General features: G+C 46.5%; 2 protein-coding genes across 3 annotated transcripts; one reads left to right on the top strand and one right to left on the bottom strand.

Moving 5' to 3' along the window:
• The first annotated feature begins 2,629 nt into the window (after positions 1 to 2,629).
• LOC120698879 (signal peptidase complex catalytic subunit SEC11A-like) lies at positions 2,630 to 5,375 on the top strand. Its single transcript, XM_039982644.1, has 8 exons — positions 2,630 to 2,841; positions 3,419 to 3,531; positions 3,936 to 4,007; positions 4,104 to 4,139; positions 4,246 to 4,291; positions 4,460 to 4,547; positions 4,634 to 4,691; positions 4,984 to 5,375. Exons 1-8 carry the CDS (start codon positions 2,763 to 2,765, stop codon positions 5,032 to 5,034), a joined length of 543 nt encoding a protein of 180 aa, XP_039838578.1. The 5' UTR covers positions 2,630 to 2,762; the 3' UTR covers positions 5,035 to 5,375.
• LOC120698878 (endo-1,4-beta-xylanase 2-like) lies at positions 5,279 to 8,586 on the bottom strand. Of its 2 annotated transcripts, XM_039982643.1 has the most exons (3): positions 8,359 to 8,583; positions 7,675 to 8,223; positions 5,279 to 6,572 (listed from the first exon to the last, which is right to left on the bottom strand). In XM_039982643.1, exons 1-3 carry the CDS (start codon positions 8,374 to 8,376, stop codon positions 5,439 to 5,441), a joined length of 1,701 nt encoding a protein of 566 aa, XP_039838577.1. In that variant the 5' UTR covers positions 8,377 to 8,583; the 3' UTR covers positions 5,279 to 5,438. The 2 variants fall into 2 exon arrangements, 1 of the variants encoding a protein (XP_039838577.1); XR_005685058.1 differs by lacking the exon at positions 5,279 to 6,572 and having other exon boundaries at positions 8,134 to 8,223; positions 8,355 to 8,586.
• Between the last annotated feature and the right edge of the window lie 2,414 nt (positions 8,587 to 11,000).

Here is an 11,000-nt window from a genome sequence, read left to right on the forward strand (position 1 = left end):
CTATCATTTTTGAACATTTAAATTTTTGAAATATAGCTATCACAAGTGAATGGAGGGAGTATGTACTAATTCACACAATTTAGATGGCTTTGGGTAATATGATTGCTTTTTAAGAAAGTTGTATTATGAGCACACCCAAGTTAATTCTAATGCTGTGGTATAAGAGATATTTGGTAACCTGATTCCTTATAGTTTTTGGAAAAGTTCAGCAACATTGTGCTTGGAGTCAACATATATCTGGTTCATGTATTTATTGCATTCATATTTTAATAGCATTAAAATATTTTGTCTCTCGTGGCAACACACGTGCATGGACCTATCAGTATAAAGTTTGATCCAACATTTCAAAAAAATGCTCTAGTGAAAGCATCTAGGCCCCTAAGTTGTGTTTTGGTAATTAATGACAACTCTTATGGACTAACAAAATTCTTGAGATGAGAATGAGTATAGGTTGGTCCATGGAGAAGTAAGCCTAGAGGACATCATGGAGTGCTTGGATATGATGTCAAGAGGACGTGCTCAAGGCAAAGGTATAAGGATAGGGCTTTTCTATTTTTGCCGGTCCCAAGGTGCTTAGTGGATGAAAATTGACCGGATTAATATGATAGATAGCCGTACTATCAAGAGGGGTTTATGAACACGTGCTTGATGGTTCTATAGTGCCTCGTTGCTCAAACAATTGCATTGCATGCATGAGAGTTAACGCGTTTGAAAAAGAGAGGCTAACTGTGATTCAAGCCTGTGTGACTGGTGAAGGGCGGACAGTCCGGCCCTAGGGGGCGGACAGTCCGCCGTACAATAGTTTGAATCTGATAGAAAGTTTGAGTTTCTGGTGGGCTGAAATTGACTACGGGCGGACGGTCCGCCCATGGGGAGCGGACGGTCCGCCCCCTAATTTGACCAGAATGTCGGTGCCATGTGCGTCGGTTGAATTTGCACCGGCTCAACCGGTGCTAACCGGTGCTTCCTTTTTGAACGCGTCGGTGTAATCTGACAAGGGTGGGCCCTGGTTGACTTGGGGCGGACGGTCCGGCCTCCTTGGGCGGACAGTCCGCCGGCTCTTGTGTTGTTGGTCCAGAAACTTGATGTTTCTGTCGTGCGCAAAGAAGTGAACGGCGGACGGTCCGGCCCCTAGGGGTAGACGGTCCGCCGGCTAACATTTTCAATCGACAGACCCTGTGATTGTTCTGTGTGGTTGGAAACAATGAACGGCGGACGGTCCGCGTCATGGGGGCGGACGGTCCGCCAGGGCTCAAATGGTCGTTTCTGACACATTAAATGCATTTCTAGCCGTTGCTTTTGAAGGGCGAACGGTCCGGTTTTTGTGAGGCGGACAGTCCACGTTTGCGCAGATTTGAACATAACGGTTGGATTTCGAGGGAGGGGCTTTATATACCCCCATGGCCGGCTGTGGGGGGTTCTCTTGGCTCATTTGAAAGCTTCCTTGACCTTCTAGAGCAAGCCCTCTCCTCTCTCTCACTCACATTGCTTAGTGGTTGCATTCTTGAGAGTGTGAGAGCATCCTAGTGCATTGCATCAAGTGTTTGAGCTTTGGGGCACAAGAGAGTCTTCAAGCAAGCGTCATCGACTTGTTACTCTTGGAGGTTGCCGCCTCCTAGACGGCTTGGAGAAGTGAAATCGATGAGCTCACCAAGAAGATTGTGGTGGAGTCTCGATTTGGTTGTGAGAGATCATTGTGCTCACCTCGCCGGAGCGGTGAAGAGCAACTTCAGTGGAATCGAGGTTTGGAGAGGTTCATTGGTTCAAGCCGGCTCAAGATCAAGAGGTGTTCTTGATAGAGGAGCGGTTGAAACTTTGAATCCACCTCAACGTGGATTAGGGGTGATCGGCAAGTCATCGACACTACGGGAAAAATTCTTGTCTCTTGTGTGGTGATCTCTTTGCTCTCTTACTTGTTGCAATTTACTTTTCTAGATCTTGAATTCATACTTGTCATCCTAGGTTGCAAACCCTCACTAGACATAGGACTTGGTAGAAGTAGAATTCTCCTTGTGGTTCTAATTAAATTTGTCTAGTGTTTGTGTTTGAAGTTAAAACCACCTATTCACCCCCTCTAGTCGGTGTCCTAAATCCTACATCTAGAAGTCGATAACCTTTTTTTTGGGACTTCTCTTGATTATCCATATATACTGTAGTTGTTTAGAATGAGAAATGCAGAAAGCAAGACTTTTGAGATGGATTAGTTTATTTGTTACAACATGCTGGAGTGCATTTCAGATTCATGTGCTTAGGAAAAAAAATAATTAATTATACCAAAAGCAATTTGTTATTTGGGATGTTATCTCTATACACAATTGAACTGTACACACAATTGCCAATCTGTATCTACTATTGCTCTAACCCAATCGACACAAGATTACTCTAAATTCTCATGAAAAGTTTTCGCCACCCATAGCAACGCACGGGCATTCAACTATCTACTAAAAAGGGAGAAAAAGCCCAACCAAATAAAGAAGGGAGAAAGCTCAGCGGCTCAGTCCAATCCTCTCGGCCCACCGCGGACCAGCAAAACCTTACCGGCCGTCAGATCCACATCGGACGCGCCAGATTAGATTCGGTGACGTGCCCGCCGCTGGTGACGTGGCGGAGGTCAACAGCACAATATCGGCAGACACGGGGTCCTGTCTGAAAAAAAAAGACGAGCAGAAATCGCCGCAGGCTCTCGCTGCTTGCCTTCCGCTTCCCCTTCCCTCGTGACCCGTGAGCTCGCCGCTGGCAGCTGCCGAGGGAGAGGGGGCGGGATGGGGTTCGTCGGCGACACGGTGGAGTCGATCCGCTCCATGCAGATCCGCCAAGTGCTCATGCAGATCATCAGCCTCGGTGACGCCCTCTGCCCCAGTCTTCTATTCTTCTCTCCTGATGATTGTTTTTTCCCCCGAGGTCTTGGTGGTCAGATCAGTGCGTCGAGAGGCATGCAGTTCTTAGGGTTTGTGGCGAGTTTTTTTGCGATGCGAAACTAGTACGATTTCGGTGAGCGGGACAGCTCTGTTTTCGCTTTCGGGTCGGTTGTGGCCTTAAGATCCAAAGTTCTTTTTTTCCCCCTCGGTTTCAAAAAAGTCAGTGATTTATCCGGATTCTTCATCTGGTTCTACAATCTTAACCCTTTAAGATATTCCTCTTCAGAATCATGAGAATATGAGCATAGAACAGTAGCAGAATTGGATGTGACAGCCTCAGAGAACCGAATTGCGATTTTTTTCGTCATCTCTTTTATTGTTTAGATTGTGAACTGTGAATGATGTATATCATCTCCTGAATAATTGTTTACGCTTTTCGTGGGTTAACCAAGAGGCTAGTTAGTAATTCGGGGTTTTTGAATTGTGATATTCAAGTGGGGGCAACAGGAGTCTTATGATGGAGACATGGAGTTGTAACTTTTAAATGTTCCTCTTTGCAGGTATGATTGTTACCTCAGCATTGATCATATGGAAGGGGTTGATAGTTGTGACAGGAAGCGAGTCTCCAGTTGTAGTGGTTCTCTCTGGTAGCATGGAGCCTGGATTTAAAAGGGTTTGTACCCCTCCTTACATAACTTGAAAATGGCCTTAGCCTTAGATGCTGTATTCCTTTATGATATTTTCGTGATTGACGTGTGCACAGGTGATTTTTTTAATGAGATGTTTTTACTTTGACCTGTGGACGATGTGAATTTTAGAAACTGCTGCACAAATAGGAGCATTTCCATTTTTTCTGCATAGTTTCATTGCCCTTTTGAGTTTTATCGCATTTAAAATTCTGGAATCAACTATTACCAGGATTTTCGTTTTCAGATTCTTATATCATTTGTTGGTGGTCTGCTATGTGCATATTATCTACAACTAAGTTTTAATGCCGGACTTCAGTGTATCTATACTTGTGAAGTGCCAGCATTTCTGACAGCGTTATGCCTTAATGATTAATTATCTTCTTTGCAGGGTGATATCCTATTTTTGCACATGAGCAAAGATCCTATCCGCACAGGAGAAATAGTTGTTTTCAATGTTGACGTGAGTCCTGCTGCTTAGACATGATTTACCTCATTGTAAAGTTTACTCATACAGTTATTGATACATTAAATGCTCATTTGGCTCTTATTTGTGTAGGGCCGTGAGATTCCAATTGTTCACCGTGTGATTAAGGTAAATACACTTTGAGTTCTTCACTTCAGTTGATTGCATTTAAACTAGATTATAGTTGTATGAGTTTTTTCTTGCTTGGTTTGAGTTTCCCCTTCTCTCTGTATAGGTCCATGAACGTCAGGATACTGCAGAAGTGGAAATCCTCACCAAAGGTATATCCTTTCAGTTTGAGTGACTACAATAATTTTCATTTACTTTTCTGATTATGATTATACTACCACCTTGTATTGTCTAATCCTGCCAATAACCAATGGCTTTTTGTATGATGTAATGTGATTGTGGTTGCAATGTTCTGTGTACCTTGCCAACGTGATTTTCAGGTGACAATAACTTTGGGGATGACCGATTATTATATGCACATGGGCAGCTTTGGCTCCAGCAACACCACATTATGGGGCGAGCTGTGGGGTGAGTTCAACTTATACAGCTTGCATCTGTCTTTATGCTCACTAAAAAACGTTGAGCTGACCTTCATCATTTTACAATGCAAACAGCTATCTTCCATATGTTGGCTGGGTTACAATTATCATGACTGAGAAACCGTTTATTAAGGTATGTTCATTCTTATACTGGTTTATTTTTGATTGGCCTAGTCTGTGACACAATAACAAAGCAGATAGATAAGTTAGTGTAGGGCACAGGCTAGAGATGAAACTGAACTAGAGCTGCACAAACCAATGTCTAATCCAATTATAGTGACAGAAACCCAAAGAAGAGTGGTCTTTTGATATGAGAATATTTTGCCATTCTGTTGAGGGAACTGCTCATGCATTTATCTTGCTACAATACTGTTTGTGGCTCATTGTAATTGGAAGGATTGCTGATCAATGTTCTCTTTCTGCAGTACCTGCTAATTGGCGCACTGGGCCTGCTGGTCATAACATCAAAAGAGTAAAGAAGTTAAAGCTTCCGCGCCTTATAGATTTTGCTCTTGGGGCGCAACAGCATAGAGCAATGGCTTGCCGAATAGTGTTAAGAGAAGCTGTTGTGTTCCACCATGTACCAAACGAGAAGATATCTTTGTCTGTTCCGCAGGCGCCTACCCTGTAATTGGATTGTCAGATCTCATGCAGGATCCATCTTTTGGTAGTTACAGATTTAGTGAATGAGCTGAAGCAGCTGTTGGTTGTTGCATTTGATAAAGTTAACTCTTCATGACTTCATTCCAGCATAATGCCTTGTACACCAAGAGAAAGGTAGTCTGATGTGAATACCAAGCTAAACCTGAATTTCTAAGCAGATTCCAGTAATCTCCCAGCCACCCTAAAATTGTCATTATTATATTATAACACTAGCGGGTCAGACATCCATCATGTCCAGCACGAGAGCCCCGTCCCCTTTGTCGACGGTGAACGCCTTGATCATCTTCCCTGTGGCCGTGGTGACCTGAGCCACGTAGGTGCCGTGGAATCCCCTGAACTCGAACTGCCCGTCGTCGTCGATGCGACCGCGCGCGTCGGAGGTCCACTCCCTCCGGAGGTCGAGGAACCTCCGGCCGGCGTCGTTGACGGTGCCGTCCTGGTGGACGAGCGCGGCGTCGGGCCGCCACATGTGGCCCTCCATGAACCCCCAGAGCACGACGCCCTCCACGGCCGGGTGCGCGAACGCCTCGCGGAGCACCACCTCGAGGTCGTCGGCGCGGAGCGCGTCGTCGGGCTCGCACACGTCCAGCTCGGTGATCCATACGGGCAGGCCCGTGGCGGCGGCGAGCGTGTCGAGCGCGTCGCAGATGACCTCCCCGTCGGGGTGCGTGACGTGGCTCTGCAGCCCGACCCCGCCCACCGGCGCGCCGCCGCGCCGCAGGTCCTGAACGAGCTCGGCGCACTTCTCCGGGGTCGCGCGGGGGTCGCCGGCGCCGCCGCACTCGACGTTGTAGTCGTTGACGAAGAGCGCGGCGGCCGGGTCCAGCCGCGCCGCCTCCCGGAACATGCGCGCCGCGGCGCCGTCGCCGAGGCGGTCGCGGAAGAAGCGGCCGTGGAGCATCTCGTTGTTGACGTCGTAGTGCGGGAACCTCCCCGCGTAGCGGCCGAGGAGGCCGGCGAGGCGCGCGTCCACGGCGGCGGCGAGCTGGGCCCGGTCGCCGCCGATGCCCCTTACCCACGGCTGCACGTCGGCGTCGACGGCCCAGAAGATGCAGTGGCCGCGCGCGGGCTTGCCGGCGCGGTCGCAGAAGTCGAGCAGGCGGTCGGCGTCGGCGTAGCGGAGGTGGCCGCGGCGCGGCTCCGTCCAGGACCACTTGAGCTCGTTCTCGAAGACGGCCCAGTCGAAGTGGGCGGCGAAGAAGTCGACGAAGGCCGGGATGCGGATGACCTCGCCGTTGATGCAGCTGCCCAGCGGGAAGGCGCTGTCCAGCTGGACCACGCGCACGGACGCGCCCGCCGGCGGCAGGCCGCCGCCGCCGCCGAACTTGAGGACCACGTCGCGCTTGCGCACCTGGTCATGGCGTCACTGTCAGCGTACGTAGCTGGAGTCTAGACGTGACGAGGTGATGGTGAGAATTTTAATTTGGTTCCATATGGATTATTATTACACCTATAATTATAAATTAGTACCAATAGAGGGCTGGAGACGTGCCACTGTCTACCAGTGCCATGTGCTACGGTGCACCTGGAGTATATATCACTTTCGGCGGGCGAAGCCCAACACGGTACGGCGGCTCAGGAAAACAATGCGTACGGGGCGCCAACTTTTCACCCATCACCGTCGGTCGCGGGTGAAATTCAGTACGCTCAGCGTTTCAATATTGACCGGCAGCAGCTTGGAAGTTAATTGTTTTGGAGTTATCACAAGTGAAGTTAATTGTTTTGGAGTTATCACAAGTGGTTGATCGGTGTCATCGTACATATTGTCATTAAAATAAGGTATAGTAGTAGTAAGGTGGATTATTAATACGTTTGCATTTTTTTTTTGAGGGCATACGTTTGCATTGGTTCATCCATTGATGCATGTACTGATAGATGTACACTAATTGCCCTATATAAACACCGATAATAATGTTCATAAATAATAATTGGTCTGTTAGGTATGTGCCTTAATTATTATTTGGAAATATCTTTACAAGCTTCTCGAATTAATTAATGATTACCTTTTGCCAAATACTGTTATACAGTTTTTAGGTTTATATCTATCAGCGGTGCATTATAGTACGCGTAGGTAGTATCTTCTCGGCGGATGTGAAGTCTCGTCCCACGTCAGTTTTTTTCCCTCACGAATTAAAACTTTGTTTATTTCTCTATACGTGGTATTTTCATGTAATTTCGTTATTTTTGGTTTTCGTATAGGAACAAGACTTTTGCTTCTATGGACTTTTGAGTTGCCCGGACTAGAGAGCGTTTGTTAAACCCGGCCGTACGTGCACAGTTTTGCTACCACCGGTTCCTATGATCCCATCCGTTCGGAAACTTACCTTGGCGCTTATCGTGTCGATGCACTGATGGCCTGCAGATGAATGTTACTTGAAAAGGAAGAACATAGATAGATTCGGTGTGGTCAAAGCTGGCATGTGGTGATTTCAACTTGCAGCTAGGTTGCTCACCTTGTCCGTTTTCTCCTTGAGGTGGCTGAAGCGCGCCTTGCGGTCGGTGGCGATGATCCGGAGGTCCATCACCTTCACGTCGACGCCGGCCGGCGCCCCGTGCACGTGAACCGCCGCGCCGCGGGGGCTCTCGCTGAGCCGGAACGTGCCCTTGACCTCCGCCCACCTGCCGGGCTCGGCGCAGACCGCGCCGCCGTCGACGACGCGGCCGCCGACGACGCGGATGCTGACACGGACGACGGGATGCTCACCACCAGGTGCCCGCTGCTGGCCGCCACCCTCCGCCGCCGCGTCGCCGGCCACGCTGATCCAGCCGGCGACGCGGTACGTGACGCGGGGCCTGAGCGCGCCCGGGGCGATCGCCTGGATCAGGCCGTCGCCCTCGCCGGCGCGGCCCGCCGCGAGGACGTACCGGCCGCTGGGCTCGCGGGCGTGCCCGACGGCGGCCGCCGCGGGGAGCCTCGCCGGGTCGTCCTCGCGGTGTAGGGACAGCGCCGTGAGCTCGCCGGAGGGGGCCCAGCCGACGGCGTTCACGTCAAACACGACGTCCTGCATGAAGCACGACATGTCGCCGACAAGCACGCAAGGTGCATGATGAGCACGGCACGAACCAAGTGAGACCAAAGCTAGCTCGTACACTGCAGACTAGTATAGCTAGCCTTGGCACGTTTTACGTGTACGTACCTGGTGAGTGCAGGCCATGGTAGGTAGGCAGCGGCGATGACACGGAAGGAGAGGGAGCTTCTTGTTTACTCGATCGTGTGATTGGTTTTGCGTACGCGGTGAGCTGGTTGAGGAGACGGCCAGACGGGGTCGAGGCTGCTGCCGTATTTAAAGGCATTCGGCCGTCGGGAAAATGTGTGTATGCCACTGCTTGCTTGCACAATGCGTGGTCATGAGCAACCTATTATCCACCCCCCCCCCCCCCCCCCCCCCCCCGGAACTGAAAGAACAAGCTATGCAAGCAACCAGCTGTGAGGTATATATGTTGCTCTCTCTATCTCTCTCTGTCATTTTCTTTTTCGAGTCATGGCCGGTGAAGCAAGTCTGGTAGTTTAGAGCGAGATTTTCCTGCAGATCGATATTTTGGCGTACCTTTCTGATCCGCGTGTGAGGAGTGTCGTACCAGCCGGCCATCATCCGTGCAATATAGATATCATTTCAACTGCAAACTCATGGTAGCAAAGCAAAGAGTTTACCCACCAAATTCTTATTGGAAGCTCACAACAACCATATCCAAAATGTTCAATAAAATTATTTACACGATAGCAATAAAAGCAAGAGTATTTAGCCACAGCGCCGGCACTGCACGGTTCAAGACGACCACGAGATGATCGGATGCACTTGGTTGAGGCGCGTGAGGATGATATGGTATGGAGTTCCCAAAACTCCATATATATGTATATATGCATGGCTTCAGGCCACGGGTGGTACTCACTCCGTTCCTAATTATAGGTCGTTTCGACGATCGCACCTAGGCATGGATAGATGTAACGGGGGTATCTAATAGCCTGTAATTATTAGTGCATTTCATGCCTAAATTAATTATATGGAATGCCACTTGAATTCATTTTTCCTAATTACCTCTGCCGCATATATAAAGAGCGGTACCTAAAAATCTAGACAGATAGACTTATAGAGGCGAAATGATATAATAAAATATATCAAAGTCGTATACCAATACATAATTATTCTAGATCACATATTGCCTCCATTATTGCTAATATATATAGAAATTACATGCATGTTATATATGTGTCATTACTTAGACCATGTATACATCTATGCAGGAAGAGATGAGAACACCAACTTCCACATGCTAACACATAGTTCAGAGTAACAACTCAATTAAACATATGTCAATCACGTATGGGGTCTAATGCAAAGCGAAAAGAAACTATAGATGTGGATGGAAAAAAAATGTATAGGTGGTAATTGCTAAGTATAGTCCATGTTAAATACACATGCATGTTAAACAGGTATGGAGGTTTGATGCAAAGTAAAAAAAAGAACTATAAATGTGGAAGCAAAAAAATTCATAGAACATTAATGGCTGACTAAAGTCTATCATAACCGAATAAAGGAACTCCTTCCATCCTTGAATATATACCCACCTTTAATTTAGATTTATGTCGAGTCAAATATTTTTATCTTTGACAACAATATCTCTTAATAGTTTATTGCAAGTAGAAAAATTTACATGATATCGTAACATCATTTTTCAATCTTTACTCGGTACTACCAATATGATTATCCTTAACACTTCATCATCATCGATTGAACTCAAACTGGCAGTGATAGACATTTCACCGCCGGTTCATGTGTAGTAGCCGTTGAAACCGGTGGTTAAAGTCCATATCACTGCCGGTTTGTATTAATTGGCGACAATCTGTGGCGCCGCTGGTTTGATATAGGAGCCGAGCGAATAGTAAAATTCCCCCTCTTTTTAAATTGAAAACCTACCCATTCGTACGAAAAAATTTATAACTTCTTTCTGTGGAATCAGATGCAGATAAACTTTATATCAAAATTGTAGATCTCGATCTATAATGTTGTAGTCGACAACTTGTTGAAATTGTTTATATATGTAAATATGAAATATAAATATTAGACCAATCAAACTATCCTAGATGGAAAAAAATCACATCAAAGTTGTACTACTCGACGAGATCTATAACTTTGCAGTTGACAACATTTATATTTGAGATTGTCTTTGCATCTAAAAATTTAATATAAGATTTAGAAAAGTTAGTATAAATGAATAATATCCAATCATTTGGGACATGAGCTTGAGAGAGAATTTAGATTCCAATTTGTTTCATGGTCTTCTGATAATATAGTAAACTTTTTTTACGATATCATAATATAACAAACTAGTCCATTAACTTGTGTACAATAACATGATATATGTAAGAGTAAATTCTCTCAGTGCCATCAAAATTTTGATGCCTTCCTTCAGTGCCATAGAAATTTTCGAGTTCCCCTCAGTGTTATCGAATCTACGAACTATTCCCTCAGTGCCACATCCGTTAAGGAGCGGTTAAGTGGCCATGGAAAAGACTCATTTGCTTCTTAGTATAATTTAACCATTTTTTCCTCCTATGCCATTCGAGGTTAGATAGAAATGAAAGAAGTCACATATTTTTAAGAGGCTTATATATTAATCATGAACATAAGCAATAAATTTGTCATTACATATATATAATCACATATCAGATTTTTTTTCCCATTTTCTTTCGCAGCTTGAATTTCCTCGCTTCCTTTTGACATGACATCTGACACTACAATATCATCGTCATTCCAAAATAAAGGTATTGTGGAGAAGT

The sequence above is a fragment of the Panicum virgatum genome, chromosome 3K (assembly GCF_016808335.1).
Source record: "Panicum virgatum strain AP13 chromosome 3K, P.virgatum_v5, whole genome shotgun sequence".
NCBI classification, from domain to species: domain Eukaryota; kingdom Viridiplantae; phylum Streptophyta; class Magnoliopsida; order Poales; family Poaceae; genus Panicum; species Panicum virgatum.

Coding starts and splice junctions, on each gene's coding strand:
- LOC120698879 (XM_039982644.1), top strand. CDS start 2,763: ATGGGGTTCGTCGGCGACACGGTGGAGTCGATCCGCTCCATGCAGATC. Junction 2,842..3,418: donor CATGCAGATCATCAGCCTCG/GTGACGCCCTCT, acceptor TCCTCTTTGCAG/GTATGATTGTTACCTCAGCA. Junction 4,548..4,633: donor ATTATGGGGCGAGCTGTGGG/GTGAGTTCAACT, acceptor CAATGCAAACAG/CTATCTTCCATATGTTGGCT.
- LOC120698878 (XM_039982643.1), bottom strand. Junction 6,573..7,674: donor TCAAGGAGAAAACGGACAAG/GTGAGCAACCTA, acceptor CGCCATGACCAG/GTGCGCAAGCGCGACGTGGT.